Genomic DNA, 20,295 nt, shown 5'->3' with positions numbered 1-20,295 from the left:
TAAAAATAATAATTGTAGTCGAGCCAGCAGTGATGAATCAGGGAGTTAAAGAAGCAACAGAGGGACTATGTGATTAATGCAAATGAGGGACATCAGTGGGTGTGTTGGGGGATTCTGTCTACATCTCCACTACATGTCTTGTTCTCCAAAGGTTAAGTGGCTGCTTTTGCCAGCTAATTCGGCCATATGCTCATCTGTGCATTTGACACTGGCGCGCCATACGCTCACACTGCAAATTATGCCTCTTGAATATGCAGCCAATTAAGAGGGACATTGCTCGGCGGCTCAGTCTATTTAGTCTAAAGTTGTTACATGGAAATAAATCTTTTGATATCACAGATGAATCTAGGATGTTCTAGCTTTAAAGGTTGCATTACAGTGGCTTATGATCTTGTCACGCTCACTTGTGCAGCGTACCATCTTTTGCATAACTTGTTGCATAAGCACTCTACTGGCAGGCACACTCTGTCATGTACGGTCCATGTCATTTCTGCTTTTGGTAGGGCTTATTACAGTACAGGCCGTTCCCTAATGTCAGCGCGGTTGCAAAACCACACAAGCCATCTCTCCCTGACTTTTTTTTTTTTTTTCTGTCATCTAAGAATCGGCTTCCTGTTTTCATTGTGTTCTGTTTCTCTCTCTGGAGGTGTCGTAACCCAGGAGGCCGTGCCAAGAACAAACCAAGGTCTGGTCGGGAGAGATCACTCTGTGCTTGCACTGGAAACAGACACACAGGCTTGCACACACGCACGCCCATTTCACACGCACACAGTATCCAGATGTTAAATGTGTGTGTGTGTGTGATTATGTTTGTGTGTGTGTGTGTGTGCGTCTATTTGATGTGTGATGTGTATGGCATGTACAGTTCTTGTTGCCAAGCCATAAAAAATCATTTGTGTGAGCCTGATCTGATGTGCCCTCTAACGGCACCCTGTGTGTGTGTGTGTGTGTGTGTGTGTGTGTGGGTGTGTGTGTGTGTGTGTGTTGTGTGTGTGTGTGTGTGTGTGCATGCCAGGCTCCCGCCTCTCCTTTTATTGTTGTACAAGATTGTACACATTCATAAAGTATAGGTGAACATGGCATTCCAGACCGCTGCCCAAGGGTGAACGTGCTTGATCTGCCAACATAAACAGAAGCAAAGTGTAATGGAACAAAAATGGAAGAGCACTCAGCAATAACTAATGGTTTTTCAGTCTTGTATATTAAGCTACACGCTAAATATATTTATTTGTCTCTGTAGTTTATATGTGCAGGAAGAATGTTCAGTTTTAAAGATCCATTGATCTGGAACTTAGAGAAATTAGACTTACAGACTAATAGAGCTAATAGAGCAGACTAATAGACTAAGCCCCATTCTTCCTGAGTCAGTCACAGGAACTGTCAAAATAATGGACTCTATAATTATTAGTTAGATTTTTTTGGGGAGGGCAAATTAGTCTACATCAAGCATGAAGGGGCTCGGGGATGACACCTTCTGCCATTGTTTGGATATTATAAATGAAAAATACGGAGCTGAATCGGACCAATCTGAAGGCTGATAGCTCGACTCATCAAATTATAAAGCTAAATGTAGAATAAATTATATATCACGATGCTCCAATTAATCAGTCAAATGCTGAAAAATATTCATCTGACTTCTAAAAATTGAATGAGTTGAAGATACAGAATCATACTTTTGTTTTGATTTATTGTTTTGTTTGTTGTTCTTTGCATAAATTTGTGATCCGGATCGCCGTGTATTTGTTTTTTAAAGAATTGTGATGAAGCTCGAAGCGTGACATTTTTGTCTCTGGTGGACTAAACTTTTGCTTTTGCATTTCTGCCCTGACTTCTCTCGTTACTTCTCTACACTGAGCTTATTTTATTATTGATTTATTGGTTGTCGAGGTTAAAGATTCACGCCTCGCGTTTGTGTGTTGTAGCTTCTGTTGAAGGTCGATGAATTTCAAACACTTCCTCCCAGTTCATTGTTTTAAGTTAGAAATATGTGTTATGGTCGCCTTCTTGTTGAGTTAGCTATGACGCTAACGCAAATAAAGTCCTCATTTCTGTGTGAATTTTTCACACAGAACTGAACACACCCTTCTCCTCTCTCCATCTCTTACTTGCTTTTCCATATGACGTACATGTGTGTAAGTGTGTAACAGGCGTCCGCTCTCTTGTCTCTTGTTTTCCAGCTGGTGAGAAGGCCATCGTTTGCGACCAGTGTGGCGCCCAGTTCCAGACAGAGGAATCCCTGGAGGCTCACCGACAGATCCACACCGGTATGAACACACACACACACACACACACACACACACACACACACAGCCAGACACATCATCCTGACACCGTGGACATAAACAAAAAGATTACGAGCTCCACTGCTGCATCAACATGCTGCTCCACCTGATTTTGTTCAGCACGTACATAGATCCTGGATTTAAGATGATGAGCTTATTTTGACGAGACAAATTATTTAAAAATAGCAGAGAAAAGGTCAAAGTAGCGAGATGTCTACGTTCTGTAATGAGATCAAATTCAAACTGAGAAAAAACTGAGATCACATTGAATCATCAGTGTGTGTCGTCCCCCCCCCCCCCTCCCCCCTCCCACCGCTCTCTGATTCACACTCGCAATGTGTTTGTATATTTTCACAAATCAGCATGCGCGTTGTGGCGTGTTGTTGTTGTTGTTGTTGTGGTGGTGATGGTGATGATGGTGGTGCGCTCGTTCAGCCTTCTCTCCCTAACTGGATCCATGGATTGACACATAGATGGATAACATCATCTTGGATTAGTCCCACTCGCCCTAAATCAAGACAGACCCAACAGTAATCAACAAACCGGGAAAGCTTGGCAGGGCGATGTTGTTTATCAGTTCTCGGGTATGAAGATGGGAAAGAGGAGGATGATCTAGGTGCCAAGATGTAAATAGGAAGAAGTAAATCCCCCTTCAACAGATGTGTGATGGCTCAGAACAGTTTCACTGCTGGTGATGAACACTTTAATTTGGGGGGGGAAGGAACAACGTCTTAAACTTCCCCCCTGCTTCGTTATGGAGGTGGTGTGCTCGGGGCGGGGGTATGTGCTGGAAGGATTCGCTGTGCATCATGCATGTGTGTTTGTGAGTCCTTCCATCCAGAGTTTCTGTCTATTGAAGAATCTGGACAATCACAGCAGATTGAGTATAATTACTTCCCAGCATTACCGGCCTCACAGATAAGTTCTGTACACTACCATACTACTGTTAAAAGGGGGGGTTGATGGATAGTGTTGTTCAGTAATGTGTAAATGAATAATCCTAATGGGTAGAGTAGAATTATAACACAATAATAACAAATACAAATTAGCTTTGGCTTCGTGCTCATATTTTTTTAAATATTGATTTTCAGTCCGGTTCAAATTTTTGCTTTAAAGGTGATTCGAGAAGAAAAGCCACAGAATCAAGATTCATCCTCTGGGGAATATTAATGTCCACAGCAAGTTTCTTAGTAATCCATTCATTAGCTTGTGATATTTCTGCATAAACGTGACGTATTGCACTGGGAGCGGGAGTGGAGGAAAGCTTGTAGCGTGTCCAGAATTACAATGGTTCATCCTCTGGGGTGCAAGATCTCCAGCAGATTTCCTCAAACAAAGTCAGATGAGCGAAGAAGAGAGCGCCGCTGAAGCACATCCACACCAGAAACCGATCCCAGAAATAGCCGCACATCATCATTATCATCATTTGTGTTTTGTCCTTCGTCTGAAGCCGTGACCCTCAGGCTGCCAATATCAGCTCCCATTGGGTGGCTCCACTTTTTCTTTGCAGCTACTCATACCCCCCCGCACACACACACACACACACACATTCTTCCTTAACATTTGAGTGGGGAAGGTGGGGCGGTGTTGTCAGGATTTTTATTTTTCTTTTTGGGGGGGGGGGGGGGTTACTCCTGAGGGGCATGCCCTCAGCCAATCAGCTCACCAGAGGTAGAGAAGGGTTAAATGAGGCTAATGATCCAACAGCCATAACAGCGGAAAGGAGCACTCTAAATATAGGCATTCTAGTCTGGAACGAATGGAAGGGGTTGGGGAGGGGGGAGGTGAGCAGAGCGGGCGTGGGGGGGGCGGGCAGCAGCCGCAGCCAGGGCCAGACGTGTCTTCCTGCCAGACAACTGGAGCAGCAGCAGCAGTAATAGTATAGTAGTCATCCATGTGTTCAGCCCCTGTGAGGGATCAACGTTTGAAAAATGGGCTCTGGTGAAATATGACAAGGCAGTTTCACAGCACTGTCTGATTCTCACTTTCGGTTTCTCCTTCCTTGTGATATTTATGCCGCAGTTCACCTACATCACGACGTTCCCCGGCTCTGGGTTTCAACAGTTGACATTTGACATCCCTATTCTGAAGACACGGCCTATCGCTTCAGTGTTAGCGCCCGTCATCGCTGCGCCACAAATCAATACACATAATATGTTTCTGTTGGCGTCATTATAGAAGCCCAAGGTCAATCAGCACACCGATAATTAAGTAACTTACAATTAACATATTCCTCGTTGTATTTTTAAATCAATTAATAATCAATATAAGTATCTCTAACAGTCATTTGAATTGTAGTTTTCCACACTGCTCTGGGATCAGCAGAGGTTTTCTTTGTGCTGCAGATCCTGCTCAGACAATGTGTTTATTATTTCCTCGTCTGAGTGTGTGTGTGTGTGTGTGTGTGAGAGAGTGAATGAGTGAGTGAGTGAGTTAGTGTGTGTGTGTGTGTGTTATTACATATGGTGACATTCAAAGGTTAAGTATTATTCATGCGCCGAGCTCCACAGCGAGTCGACGGTTGATAGCATTTAGCCAATTGGTCTGTTTCCAGCAGGGAATGACTGATGACATGATGATGATGATGAGAGCTGGAGACGTAAACAAACAAAGTCCCTTCCTGTGTCTCTCACTCTTTTTAACTTCGTGGAGACTTATTATGAACTTGTCTGTTTTCGTCTCTTCTATCGTCCGGTGGGAGCTACTCGTACAACCACGCGTGTGCTAGGTCTTCTGCAGTCAGGCGAGGGGACACACCGCGGGCGCAGCTGCACATCACGCTTCCGTGTACTGCAGGAATCGCACTCAGTTCATTTGCCACGTGACGGGCCGATCCCTGCAGCTCGGGCCCCGCTAGGATGTTGACTTTTTTTTTTTTTGAATACCGAATTTTGGAAGTAGCAACTGTGGATCATAGAGAGTTATTGTTGAGGAAGAAAAATATCTTTCTGCCCACTGGGGCACCTTCAAAACTACAGCTACCAGGTCAGTCATGAGAGTGAGTCTGAAACAAAGCTTTCAGGATTTATCCTCCATGTGGAAACTTTACTTTTTCATGGTCCTAAGAGGATGAACGAATGTTTATAATGACCTTGTGGACTTTCTTTCTTCAGTGCTTTTTACATCTAAGCCTGAGAAAAGCTCAAAGAAAAGCTTGATTGTTAATATTTTTTTATGCTACAAAAGCCCCTCTTTTATATCATGGGGTGTAATGAATATGTTTCCTCTTGTGCCTGCTAGCACTGTGTTTTTATTCTATGCTTTAGATATGGCCTTCTTTATGTGTCTAGCAATGTAAATAACGATCTCTCATCAAAATATACAGGGAGAGACGAAACCAAAGAAAGCTGCACACAGAGGCAACAGCAGCTCCACTGGACAGTTGTGTGTTAAATCAGTTTGAGCTGGAAAGCTTAACAAACATGGATTTATTTATACAGAAACGTCTGTGTGTACAGTACCCAAGACGCAAAACATCAGAGAGGGCGTGCGGTGGGAGCAGGGGGTTACTGTTGGCCATCAAAGCCAGATTTGATCTCTGCCTGCCTCTTGGCAGCGCTTCAGCCCTTGGCTAATGTTCTCTGATGACAATATTTGGCCTCTGAAACTGTGGCTGTTTCTTGCCGCTTTGAATGGGAACTATTGTGGCATCTCCTCTGTCGGCCTGATCAGCTGCAGTCTGACTCAACCTCTGTCTCTTTCTCACTTTGTCTGCCTTCTCCTGCTTTTAACACGACTGCGCATGCTTGGTGTATCACACGCTCCTCTATGTTACTCAGCGGCTCATGTGTGCGGGACGTATAGCGGCTGGTTATCCAAAACCAGCGGACAGTCTGGAGGCCGCGGAGGCATTCCTGGAGTTGCCGTCATTCCTAACGGACAAGCTCTTTTGCATGGGGGTGGTGGTGGTGGTGGTGGTGGTGGTGGTGGGGGGGGATTTGACTGGTCAGGATGCCAGGGGAACGAGCAGCAAAACATCATGTGGCTGTTTTTACCCTAGTGAACTCGTGCAAATACACATGCACAAACACTCAGTGCAAACTATCCCCTACTTTGGCAGTGTTGTGCAACAAATACACACTCGCATAAAATCCAGGAAACTCTGTATTCAGGAGCCGAAGTCACTTGTGAGTTGCATTACATCTACTCGCAGCTAATTTTTGTCACATATTTCCCCAAATTGGATGGCATCGCATCAGACACCCCCCCCCACCACCACCACCACCACTACCTCCCCCTCTCTAAACTGGGACTCGCCTCAGGGCTTTTGTAAGCAAAGAACACAGTCTGTCTGGCTTTCATGGAGCTCTCATCCTTAAAGAATAACACTGCTGTCATTTAGAATCGTAGCCCATTTAGTACCGTCTCTGTCTCATGTCCTCCAATTGTTATGCAATGTATGCACCGAGACTTCGACTCATTTTAAAAGGCCTAGCCCCGCGCTCACGGCAGCCTTCCCAGGAAACACAACATGTAAGGCCGTGCTTACACAAAGGATTTCCTGGCGGAGGCTTCCATTTCATCATGTTCCTGTCAGGTGATTGACAGATTACTGATATGAAATCACTCCAGACTGCATTTTTATTTCAAACATATCATCAGGGCAAGTGGCAAATGTCAGGAAAGAAAACGTGTAAAAAAATAAATAAATAAATAAAAGGCTAATACCTTTAGTTATTACTAAAAAATGAATAAATAATAAGATTCAGAACTGTCGTACCAGATGTCATGGCCCTGGATGGTCATCTGAATTCAGATTTTTCAGTTTGGTAGCTTCCAAACCAAACAAGAGGCGAAGAACATCGATTTAACATCTAGTGAGTTTGTGTTTTTGTATTTCCTACTGTAATGCATTTTTTGAATTCCTGTATGTATCCAGCAGCAGCGTACAACATTCCTGCAGCAGGACTAATATAATCAAAGGCCGGGGCCGAGCTGGACCTTTTTCGAAGAAATATCAAAAACACCTTAATTAATCTTTAATGTGATTTCACATGATGTAATGCCGGTCCGCAGCAAAATGTCCTCAAATGCCAAAGCAGTGCTCAGACTTTCTCTTTAAATCTGAGCGGCATTGTTTCTTTCACAGAGATTTTTATGTTCAAAATGAAAAATGACATGCCGTACCAACAGGCATGCCTTTCCTCTGGGAGCGCATGCAGGGAAACAGGTCAGTTTTTATTCAATGTCAAGCAAAGCATCAAATATAGCCGTTGTATTTCCAACATTTGGATTTCAATTTAGCTTGAATTTTTTGTTTTTTTTTTTCTTTTTAAACCAAGGACAAAAAAAAAAAAAAAAATACTTCAGCACATAATATGAGCTCTAGTATTCAAGAGATGCAGTAACATTTAAGGAGTTAGTTATTATTTAATACACAGAATCATAACTGCATTCTGTTTTACAAATCTTTTGGAGATGAGGTTTGCAGAGGAAGAATTAGTCGTCAGAAATCTGAGGAGTGTCCAACACTGCTGCGCGCTGTCATTTCCTCTTTGTGATATCAACTATAAGACGTTTCCAAAACCGTTTTAATGTGGATTTTTTTTTTTGTTGTTATCCCAAACCATAATATTGTATTGTGAGAGTGTTGTGCTCATTTACACACAGCCACCTCCGACGTGTCATTTTCAGTTTGCATTTCCAGTAAAGCCTCTCCCCGTCGGGCTGTACAAGACTGTTCTGATCTCCGAGCTGCTGTTTTTCTCTCATTCTGTCCTCAGCTCTTTACTTCTGCCAGCTATCGTCATCTCTTTTTTTCATTAGATTGTTTTGGTCCCCACCATAATTTATAGCTCTTGTATTTTTATTGGTAAAACCCACCACACTCACATTCCACTTGATTAAACTGGAGCTCGGTGCAGAAAAGCAAAAAGGTCAGAATATGTGCAGAGAAAGTGGCTCATAAACAAAAAAGTAAGCAATAAATTGAAGTTAAAGTAGTTTTTTTTTTTTTTTTTTACTCTGTCTGTCTGCAGATTTAAAAAGTGCAGATTTCTGCAGGCTGCATGCATTTTACTGCCAATGCAAACTGTACATGCATGTAAGTGCACACTTTTGTAACTTGCATTGAAATCTGCACATGAATCCGTCAAGCTGTGTATGAGCAGTCGCCTGGTTTTCAACATTAGCTGAGTGGCACTTGAAACGATAGGGGACCGCATCTCCCATGTGACCTGCGTACAAAATGAGTCTGGAGTCCACAGGCTTTGGAAGAATTTGTTGTCCAACTGTTGGTGTTCCTGTTTATACATGAATCATCTCCATGTGCGCGCACACACACACACACACACAGCAGTGCCAGAGAAAATCCACATATAATAGGAGGGGGGGTGGCTGCTCTCTTACTCTTCTATTTTTCTTTCTTTCTCTCTTTATCTCCCTCCGTCCTTTTTTAAAGTCTTGTAATACAGGGAAAATATGCAAACCATGGAGTGGCAATAGTGGGTTTAGCCAGTGGGAACACAGCGTGATTCCAGCAGGCCGCGGCCACAGAGTAAACACTTTCTTTTCTCAAGCCAGAAATAGTTTGGCTGGAGAGAGAGAGAGAGAGAGAGAGCAGCGGAAAAGGAGGGGAGACAGAAAAGGAGAAAGAGCAGGAGGGTGGGGGGGTGGGGGGGTATAACAAGGTTATGATGGTCAGAAAAAAAGCTCTTTTTACTCATATTATTACTTTTCCTTTTGCTTTTTCTACCTCGTAAAGTGTTGACACTCCTAGTTTAGCAATCTGTTACCTCCAATACTAACACACACACACACAAACACACACACACACACAACACAAACACAGTCCAGTCATGTCACTCAAGCAAATTAGGCCAATGGCAGCGCTACACAGGGGTCACGTCAAAAGTGCCGATTGTCTCAATCACATTAGTCCAGCACTGGCATCTGTTTAGCATTTAGTTAATTGTGATGTTATTAACTTGTCAGTGAGCATTAGGGCGGCGATAAGCAAAGCAAATATTCTTCCACCCCGGGCAGGCAGCGCTACACATGTGTTGCTGGTACACACACTGAGGCGCGCACACACACACATACACACACACACACACACACACACACATATATATGAATACACAAGCATACAGCCCCCTGGACGGTGGAAGTGTGAATATGATTCCACTCAGCCCACTGATCCCTCTTAACTCTTGTTAGCTGTTGGAATGAAATTATCACCATAAAGATAAAATAAACACGTTTATGAGTCTCAGCGCAGCGCTTCGCTAAAGGGCAGATGTGCATTAGCATTATGACTTCTGATCACAAAATGTTAGCATGGTGAGCTTCCTGTCGGTGTCATCTGGTGAGTCAAAATGCTGATTCGCAGCGCGCTCGTTCGTTTCAGCGTCCCACTCATAATTGAGCAAGCTGTCCGTGGACGGCGGCAGATTATCCGTCTGTCTGTCTGTCTGTCTGTCTGTCTGTCTGCGGCCAGCTGGCCAGGGAACTCACACAGGCCATTTTTGGGTCGCAGTAGGTTATCACGTTCCATAGTCACGATGCCAAGCGAACACTGAGACGTACAGAGACAGACGTATTTGCCTGTTGGCATCAAACAGAGAGTGCATGTTTTTTTTTGTCTGTTTTACTTGTTGCCATCTTCATTTTTTCAGTTCTATTCATCTATGAAATGTAAAAGAAAAAAGCTTCCCAGAGCACAAAGTAAAATCTTCAGATTCTGAAGGTTTTTTGTTTTGTTGTTGTTTTTTTTAAGTTTTAAAGTTTTGTAAATGCAGCAAATTCTCACATTTGAGCAGCTGGAATAAGTGGAGATTTCTGGAGCTATTTTTGCTGGATAATTGACTTGAGCAAGTAATCGATTAATGAGCTCTCTGAGCACCACCTGCAGCTCATACACATTCAGTATCAAAGCATTATATCATAAGAAAAATTCATCAACATAGTGATCCTAGAAAGTGGTTTCCCCTCTCGATATCTAGAGCGATGTGATCAATGATTCTGGCTTCATATTCATACAGATTATTATATCGTATCTACTTCCTGTCGAAAACGTGAGTAAGATGATCGTTTAAAACCCCTCGATTCCCTTTGCCTCTGTAAACAAATACCTCTTTCTCTTTGCCTCCCTCCATCTCCCCCTCCTTGGCACTCACTCTCACTCACCTTCCAAAATAAGAAGAGTACAAGTGGTCAGAGACACTATCGGTGGCTAAATTAAATCAAGTGGCACTAGCTAGACTACAGTCAGTTCTCCTGCGACTAACCTCCTCCTTCTCCCGCAGCAAACAAATTTTTCCCCAGATAAGATCTAAATGAGTTTTTCCAGGCGGAGGAAGATCCTCCGTTTGGCTGATGGATACTGTGCGGGGCTGCGGTGTGACCAACACCCGGTAGTAATCATCCGCCACGGCCATGAGTGTTATGCACAGCGGCCTATGTGAATAGTGGATGTGTGGTTTGTGTGTAAAAGAGATAAAAATGTGTGAATGAGAGCTGGCACTGCTACGTTCCCCCGCACCCAGCTTCATTCATTGAGAAATACCCAACTGGGCCCCTGCACTGCAGAGCCTCAGTGCCGAGGCTTAGTGTCATGGTGGGCACAGTCGCATTGAGGCACCGCCACAGGAAACCATGGGACAACAGCATGTCAGGGAGGGAGGTAGTATTCTTATAAGGGGGAAATAGGTGGGTGGGATCCAGTAGCAAATTGGGATGTCCGTAGTGTGCAACAGTCTGGCTGCGGGAGAATCCCCACATGGATGGATCATTGTAAACCAGGGACAGCAGCCACACATCTAGAGAGACCAATAAAATGATGTGGTATGGGCAGCAGGAGGGTGGGTCGGGGGGTGGGGGTGGGGGGGAGCGGATTATAGACTCCCAGAGGGCTCTGCGATTCACGGGCCATAAAATGGAAGTCAGCAGGACACACTGCAAATCTGGCCAGCCAATATCCACCATCCCTTTCCTCCCTCTTTCGACCCTGAGGATGTGTCTCAGCCGTATGTCACAATGCAACCCCAGCAAGCACGTCCCGTTGTCGGACAATCTTAACTCCCTTGGATGCCGCTTTTCTCCCCCGTTACATTTGCATGTCGGCCGCTGCGGCTTTGTTCAAAATCTGCTTGGTTAAAAAAAAAAAAAAAAAAAAAAGGGAGAAGAAGAAGGAGGAAAAAAAAAAAAAGAAAGGATAGATAAGGAAAGAGACAGAACAGTGGAAATCAACGAAGGCATTTGCCATTCAGGAAATAAAAAGGCCGCTTTTGTCAGGAGGTTCCCCACTTTCAGATATCCCATCGCATTTTAACCTTGGCGAGGCGAGGACTTTGAATATAAAAGGATTCGCCCAAGAGAGTGAAAGAGAGAAAGAGATGTGGAACAGTGGCCCCGCATCAACAATAGCCAGGGTTCTTTTGTCCACAGTGTTATTTGAAGTAAATCTCCCTCTGTAATTAGATTGGAGCTGTTTGTGGACATCTTAGGAGAGCGCGTCAGTGTTAAAACAGCAACGCACGAGGGCCCTTTTAATTTACAGTGCAAATACCTTTCGATTAGCGTGGAGAGTGAGGAGGGGGAGCAGGGACTGAGGAGGAGGGACAATGGAGGAGTCTTTCAATCCTTTTCTTTTTGTTGTTGTTGTTTGAGAGCGGGAAGAGGTTCGAGCAGCTCTCCTGTGTTCCTTAATTGTGAAGCAAGGAGATTAGTACGAGTGCTTCCAACCTTTCACCCCAAACAAAGGAACCATCGGATCCAGTTGCCTAGTGACACGGGGGGTTTCACACCGGCAAATTTAGCCGCTGCCTTCGCCACTCCAGCTCTCTTCGTGCAACATCTTAAGAGAAGGAATGAAATCTCCGGCCTTAGCTCACGCGCCCCATGCAAAACCATTTCTGTTCCCCGTCCGTCTGACAGCGCCCTTAATGGCACCGAGCAGCCACGCTAATGAAAATGGCCGTTCATCCTCACTCCAAGTCTGTCTCTCAGACTCATATAAAAGTTAATGTACCCGTGACAATGACATTCAGAAGACCGTTTAGCTTTGGACAAATGCTGCATTTCTTGGTGGCAAGAGCAGCCGGGCACACAGAAATGTCCTTTTACACTGCGTGCAGCTCAATCAAAGGGCACTTAGCAGTGTCATATTGATTATGGGAGCTTAACCCCCGTCAATCTCTGATGGGTCATTTTGGCAGCCTTCCCATACATGGTTTAATGAATAGAGCCGGCTCAATGGGAAGAAAGGGGTTCCCTCATCTGAGGTCGGTGATGATGATTTTCTAGCACAAGACGTTTGAAGTGATGTACGCTCATCAGAGGGAGATGACATGTATGTCTGTACATATGTATGTATGTATGAATGTATGTTTGTACGTCTGTCTCTCCCTCTGACTTGAGGAAGGAGGAAATTATTTCGACGAAAACAAGCAACCAAATCCCGAACAATCCCAATTATGAAAATGACATTTAGACCTAATTAATTATCACTCCATTTGAATGTGATTTTCGGCTTCCAGTTGATGAGCTGACTTCATCTCTCTGTAAAGGAAATGAGCTACTCACCAGCCGCGCCGTAAGAAGTCAGATTTATAAAAGTTCTTTATTATAGAACTCTAGGTTATGTCTCTGTTGTCCAAAGATTTTACAGAAGTTTTTACAGAAGTCCATAAGAAGTGATGTGAGTTAAATGGGAAGTTCCAGGTGGAGTTTAATTGTAATCTGGGTTTGTCCCAGTGGTTTATTTCAGGAAAACTGAGGGAGAAACATTGAGAGAGTTTCCTGTTTGCAGTCATCTTGTAATCTACTGCCCTCTTGTGGCCGCAGTGCGCTATTGTCTCTGGAAGCTAGCTCGACTGCCGGCCATTTTTCGGACGTTTTGCACCCTCACGCATGCTGGATAAATCCTGGGATGTTTGACGGATGATGAGCTGTAGCTGGCTGTAGTGTGACTGTCAAGCTGTCCTTGACTCAGTTTCCACAGTTCTCAGCTGAAAGCGTTTAGGATTTTGTCATTTGAGACGACGTATTGAGCTGAAATACAGGATTCTGGGTTATCACTGGAGTGTGTCATTGTTGGTGGTAAATATTTTTGAAGATTATTACCATAACGACAAAGGGTCCAGTACGCCTGGTGGCCTGGGTCTCACCTGAGGAGAGGGACTAGCAACCGATATTGTTTAGAAAGAAAGTGATTATTGATATTAACGCACATTAATCTCAAACCTTTATAACTGAATTAGTGAAGTTCAGTTCCTAAACCTCCCAGGCAGCCATTGGTTCCCATTAATTTCAGTATTACATGAAAATTACTGAAGAAGTCGACTCTGAAAGATCCTCTGCAGGTTTTATTTAGCTCATTATCTACAAATATCATCTGCCGTACAGGATACCCCCTGTTTTAAATTCAGCTGTAGTGTTTGAAACCGGCAGCCATTTTTACACATTCATTTCAGCGCAGAATAAAAATCCGTTTGTAAATATTTTCTAGATGATTCATTAATACACACTTTAAATCATCTGTTTTTACTGCAACTTTATCATCATATCAGCACTGTATCTCATTCAACTTAAAGACGGTCCACGCTGCTCGGTTAAGGTAAAGACACGTGAGATGTGAGTGATCGCAGCTTTAATGGGACCCAGAGGCCGCAAGCGTGTGATTTCACTTCATATAATAATGGTGATTATATAATGAGATAATGATATATTGTTAAAAATAAACCCAATGTAGCTCAGTAGAGAAGAGAGCTGGTCTTTCCAAAATAACAGTGGCTTCACCGTGGCTGATTGTCAGCTACGGAGGAATGAAGTGTCCCCCCTCAACAGGCCCGGCTGAATGTGGCTGTTGAGGACCAGCGCGGCGACATGAGGCAGCTGCTGTACTTTTCAGCCTGGGAGGGACCGAAGGAGAGAGGGAGTCATTGAGTTTGGGTTTGTCTTGGAGGTGGCCTGCCAGGACAATACTCCAAAAAGGAACTCAAGTGGGACCTATTACACCCCACCGAGGGCAGACTCTTATCAGTTAATAGCAGGTTTCCCTCTGAGAGCAGATTGTTTTGATAGATGGCACCTGGTCAGGCCTTTTTGCAACCAGCCACAAAAAGAAAACACTAGTGAATGCTTGATAAGCTCTGGTGGGAAAATAAATAAATAGAAAACGGAGCATCTGCGAGTGTTAATTTGTACATGGAATCGAGAGTATAAGAACACGTATGTTTGATGTTTGCCAACTGTTTGTGTCACTGTGCTCTCTCCTGTTTCACTCGGGCCTTTCATTGTTTTGCTCGTAGTAACAAAGAGGACTGTGCGTGTTTGCCCAGGTGTGGTGCTGGGAATGAATCAGCACTTCATTCTTGTCACAAATTATTCATTTTACGTGCTCTATTTGGAGAGACCGCTGCGACCTGGAATGCTTTCATCTCAGACGCTGTTGACTTCGGCATCCTGTGCTTCACATCAATCAGTTGTCTTTTTTCTTTTTTTTATATCATAATTTCCAGTCTCGTATTGAGTAACAAAGGCTATACAGACGAAATGACCTACAAAGTCTCTGCTGCTATTTACAACCGCTGCTGCTGCTGCTCGGAGCTGCCGTAATCAGAGAGGAAGATGAGTTAATGTGGAGTCTGAAAGCTGCTGCCATGAAACAAAGCTTTTCCAATAACAAGTGAAAACTCTACTTCAACTGTTCAACAAATCATTTCCAATTAACTGACAGATGTAATAAAACACTGCTGCTGCTGGATATTCTTTGGCAAAGAAAAACGCCTGTGATTTAGACATATGATCGGGCTATTTAACCGTCTCAAACCACACGATGTGTTATTAACGGACGCGGTCATCTTGGTATCAGATTAAAGTTTAAACAAATATCTCGCAGGTCATTTATAATTATTGTCTATTTGGTTCTGTCCTGAACCGGTTCAACAAGTTCCCCGACTCTTATCTAACTGAAGAGTCTTTGTTTATTGTCTGACCTGCCTGTGATTTAAGGCTCAAGATCGCGGAGAACCAGGACTGAATCTTTTCCATCGATGGAAAGAGGCCGGTGTCAAGTCTTGATGTCACAATAGCGCAGAGTGTAAAGTCAGTGTTGTTATCATCGTTTCTAATCAACACTATGAGAATCTTGGCTGGAGCAGGTGAACGTTGAATGCATAAAAGCTAGTGTTGAATATTAATGGTTTCATATAATGAATAGAATGAAAAAAGCTGAGTATTAGTCATGCATATTAAAGATAAGAATGAAATGCAAAGTTGTGTCTTTGTGGAAAAGCCGGAGCTTTAAAAACACTTGATCCTTGGGTATAATAATATTTCCTCGGTGATGCCAGCGAGTCGGTGATCACTGTGCACCTTTCTTTATTGTCTTTTGCTGCCTTTCATTCCCGCTCTCTCGGTTCCAGTATGTAAATGTTCTCGTGAAAATTAATTTAGCATTTAATTATGTATTTATTCACAAGCAAATATGCCTAAAGTCTCCGTGGTGTCAGCAACACGCTCGTAAGTCAGCGGCCAGCTGTTGGCTGTACACTGACCTTGACTAACTTTTACTGCTCAGGAGTAACAGCATCATTTAATAGGAAAATCAGAAGTCAGAAGTCCCCTGTGCAGCAGTGTAATTCAGCCAGGCAGTGGTCAGACAGCGGAGAGAAACTTCTTGATATTTATTTTAATATTCTTTAAAATCAAGTCAAGCATCTTTAATTGTATTGTCATCATAAATATACAGTTTCATCCAGAAACTTTACAATAAATCACAATAAATATTCAAATAAAGTAAGTATGTAATCCAAGATTCAGATCTTTCATCAACTAGAGAGGTGTTTACTGAAAACTAGACAGCTGCAGGCTGTTCTGGATTACTGGATTTTTAAAAATATATATTATTAAAATTGAATTTGGGCAGAAAGGGTGAAGTTAAATAATTTAATGGAACAAGTTTTGTTTTTGTTTTTTTTTTGTTGTTTTTTTTAAAGACAAATCTTGACCTGTTCTGCTTTTATTTCTGAACCCCCCCCCACCCCTCACCACCCCACCCTTTGGCCAAAAAGGAAAAAAGTTTCCTCCCAAGGAATGTTTGGGGGTGGGTCCGGTGGTCGGACTGCAGTGTCCTCTTACAGTCCGGCTGACCAGCAGCCTCTGGGAGGTGATTGATTGGTTGGAGCTGGGGCCATCGAAGACCCTTTCTTCAGCTTTAGAGGTCAGGGGTCACCTCTTCTGCAAATCTGCTTCCTTTTGTACAGTCGCAACACCAGGAGAGCAGTGTCACATCACCTCACCCCCCCCCTCTCCCCGTCATCCCTCCTACCTCTTGTCTTCACCCTGGGAAAATGGGGGAGGCGTCAATTAAATCTTTTCTCTCTTTCGCTTCAGTTCCCTCTGTCTTCTGAAGTTGCTAAGCAAATTCTTTAGGTTTAAATGCAAAGAGGCGCTCAGGGCAAAGCCGCGGTGCTGTTAAAAAGGGTGTGTTAAGGTTTCCTCAGAATAAAACTAATGATAATGGAGCATGCAAGCTGTTGTAGAAACACTCCTTAATGGATTACTTAAGCAAGCAATTAGCAGTACACTAAACAGCCAGATATCAGCATCTGAATGGTTTAAAATATGTGTCAGTTGTAATGATGCTATGTGGCAATTACTCTTGTTAATAGATTGATGTGAAAGTGGTTGGACTGAGGCACTGATATAATGCAACCCAAAAAAAAAAAAAAAGAGGCTTCTTCAGCTCTCTCTGGGGTTTTTTTTTTTTTTTCCTTAAACTAGATTCTGGAAAGGTTTTGTTGTGTTGTATAATCTTCTTCCCCCACACAATCGAAAAGCCAAAACCAAAATCTAAAACGGTTGATTTAAGATCCTTGATGGGGAGGAGAAGCAGAGGGAAGGGTTTGGGCTTCGTGGCCATCCTTAAGCACCAGAGAGAAGAGAGAGAGAGAGAGAGAGAGAAGCCCTGCAATGTAATCCTTTGATATGTTGTCGGTCCGAAGGGTTTGCTGAGGGATAACATTGCAATTCAGAAAATGCGGCTGGTCCCTGGCCCTCAGGGGCCAAGCCTTTGTGGTCACAGGACCAGGATTACACTTTAACCCCCACCACCACAAGCAACCGGCTCCCCCAGCCCCCCTGGCTAAGGCCTGGGGTCAGGTGAAAGGCCAGGAATCTTAAACAGGGTAGAAAAGGAGGGAAAAGAAGAAGAGAAAGTCCATCTTTTAAACATACCGAGATGCAGTCCTGGGTTTCATTTGGATTCCACCACTAAAGACCGAGTTTGTGTTTTGTTCCTCTCCATTAAATACATGCAAGGTATTTACATCTGCAGTCAAGTAAATATAAAGACGTAGGTTTGGTTTGAACTTCTGATGATAGACCAGACTCCAGCAGCACAGACACAAATCATGGGTTGAGAATGTGAGCTTTTCAAAATAAATGTCTTATCAAAACATAAGGTATGATTTCATTTTTTTTAAAAAAGCTTTTAAATGCATGAATTAGTTTCTTCATCCATTAAAAACAAGGATGAATCTGTAGTTTGATCCTCAGGACAAATGTTGATGTGTTAGATGGAGTTTGGCGTGAAGTTGTGGCTGCGTGTCCAGGTTCTGCTCATGGACAAAGCCAGTTGGAAGATCACGTCTCTGTCTCCTCTTTTGGAGTTAACAAAATCTTCATCTTGGCATCTGTGTAACAGCCTTTTGTCATGATTCTGCCACGTCCATCACTAACTCTGCAGATCACGTGCTCCACCCTGGAGAAGTGTTGGGGAAATTGCACTTAGGAGAAACTGAACGTAGTTACTGTAAGCGTTTTGATTTTAAATGCAAAGGAGGGGAAACGTTCATCGTTTCTGTCGACAATACGTGATCAGTCGGCCCGTAGTGGCTGCACGGTGCCGCTCAAACTAATGCTGGTTCTGTTTTCTGCGTGACCACCCAAGTGCGTGAAGCGCAGGTTGTGCTTGTGTCTGTTGTCTGTCAGTGTGTCAGTGTGTGTGTGTGTGTGTGTGTGTGTGTGTCAGTCAGCTTATTTGCAGTGCCAGATGTACTGAGGAAACGATGGGGTCAAGGTGGGAGAATTCCCCCACCGCCATCACCGTCACCCGCCTCCAAAAAAGAAGTGTGGATTTATAGCAGCAAGTCTGGGTCAGAGAAGCCAGTGGTCTCTCCCTCCCACACTATAATTTCCTGGGTTCTGTCCACGGAGAAATACGGCCTGCAGACATGGAGGCAGAGGAATAGAGCTAAAGATAGAGATGATGGGGCAGACGCAAAGTGGGCAAGACGTGTAGATGAGGGAGACACGGTGGGAAGATGTCAATAAAGTTACTCACCGTTTTTCTAATTCTCCACCTTCTTTTTTTACATTAAACACACATCTCACAATGTCTTTCATTAAGAGTCTTAATGATTCTTAATGACACTCAAGGAACAAATAAAAGGCTCATCAAAGAATCTTTCTGCTCCAGGAGGTAAAAAGATAAGACTGCCAGCGTTCTGTTTTTATTATTGTCAACCAGTGAATTGATCCAGCTAATAACTATTATCTGTGTCCAGGTATTTCAGGAAATTGAAGCGACTCTTTTTCTTTCTTTTTTTTTTTTTATTAATCAAACTATGTATTTGTGATGTGCTTTTGAAGATTTCCTTCAGGAGGAATTGAATGAGCCCAGACACAGACAGGACAGGGAAGTTATTAAGAATCGAGAGATACATTTTAAAACCTTGTTGCTTTTCGGTCTTTTCATGAGATTTGTTGACAATAGGAAAAAAATACCGGATAATGAGGCGCGTATCTGTTGCGTGGTTCTGCCTGAAATGGTTCACTATATCTGGGGTTGCTCCTGTTTCGGGTCTGTCATTTTGAAGGCTTCCTCTTGCAGGATTTCTTCAGTGAACTCAGTCATTTGGGGTCAGTGAAGGTTTTTCTGTGAATCCTGTTGAATTTTAATCTTTAGCCGAATTTCAGGATATCAGATTCTTTTGTTTGCTGATGTTTTTGTTTGAATACGTGGAAAAATACTTCTGTGTTAATGGGTATACGACTGTTCTTTTACTCTGCAGCTCATTGTAAAGTGTGTGTGTGTGTGTGTCTGTGTGTGTGTGATTACAAGCCTGATTACAACATTCTTGAGAATAGCAGGCCTATGCCTTTTTACACAGTTTGAGTCATTCCTCTCTTGTTAATTGCGTGTTGGTCAAGTATGTTTCTACAACCCCGGTTTCAATTCCTTACTTCTCTTTCTTTCATTAATATTTGCTGCCTCCATGGCCCAGTTTTATTTAGCATTTTATGACCGACAGTCTAAAATTAACTCGTAAAATCCCACTTTTATATAAATAAAAATCTCACACAGGAATAAGTTTGAACTCTTTTTGATTCAAATCTGTCCTTTAAAAAGAATTTTCCGTCATGAAATCATTTCCTTGGTAGTCATGTGCCTTGTACGGTCTTGTTTCCGAGATATTAATTTCCAGAAAAATCTTTAAAGGAGACAAAATGTACTGGGAATAAGTGGATTTATCTCCCTGCACCAGCAGCTGAAAAAGTCCTCCAGGCTCATTTTCGACCAGTGTAATGCATCTCGGGTGTATACCTGAATTTAATTAGACTTTTCCTTCTCATGTTGTGTCCGTGTTACAGCGGCATGTTAGAGAAACTGCATTTACCCTCAGTGACCCCGCTGCTCCATAACAAACACCTGACCCTCTAAAATACTTTCTAATCTCCATTCTCAGCCATTAACTGTCTCAGCCGCTGGACACCGAGACTGTTAAGTCTCACCATATACCATATAAGAGGCTTTCTGCTGGAGGCAAACTCCTGTGAACTGAGAGGTCATGTGAGGACTTCTCTCCTTCCCCGTTGCTCTGGCTCCACAGTGGGAACCAGTGAGTGCGTGTGGAGACGGGGGAGCGCCCCCTGCTGGTTACAGGCAGCACTGAGCGCCGCAGGCAGCTGTCTCACACATGCTACCCAGCACATGCACTCTGCTGCTTTATTCCCACTCATCTGTATCGTCTGTTCTTTATTCAGAGGTGACTTTATGGGGCCGTTT

The 20,295-nt window shown here is 43.4% G+C and overlaps 1 protein-coding gene across 2 annotated transcripts in view; it reads left to right on the top strand.

The window, feature by feature from the left end:
• zbtb16a (zinc finger and BTB domain containing 16a) overlaps nucleotides 1-20,295 on the top strand; it is a 154,868-nt gene that overhangs the window by 104,977 nt on the left and 29,596 nt on the right. For both annotated transcript variants that reach the window (XM_056398205.1, XM_056398206.1), the window contains one exon: nucleotides 2,178-2,264. In XM_056398205.1, the coding sequence (XP_056254180.1) occupies nucleotides 2,178-2,264 (87 nt within the window). The remainder of the gene's footprint in view (nucleotides 1-2,177; nucleotides 2,265-20,295) is intronic.

Source organism: Seriola aureovittata, chromosome 15 (genome assembly GCF_021018895.1).
Source record: "Seriola aureovittata isolate HTS-2021-v1 ecotype China chromosome 15, ASM2101889v1, whole genome shotgun sequence".
In the NCBI taxonomy this organism is placed as follows: domain Eukaryota; kingdom Metazoa; phylum Chordata; class Actinopteri; order Carangiformes; family Carangidae; genus Seriola; species Seriola aureovittata.
The sequence above is the reverse complement of the archived record's forward strand: the minus strand, read 5'-3'. Positions and strand labels throughout refer to the sequence as shown.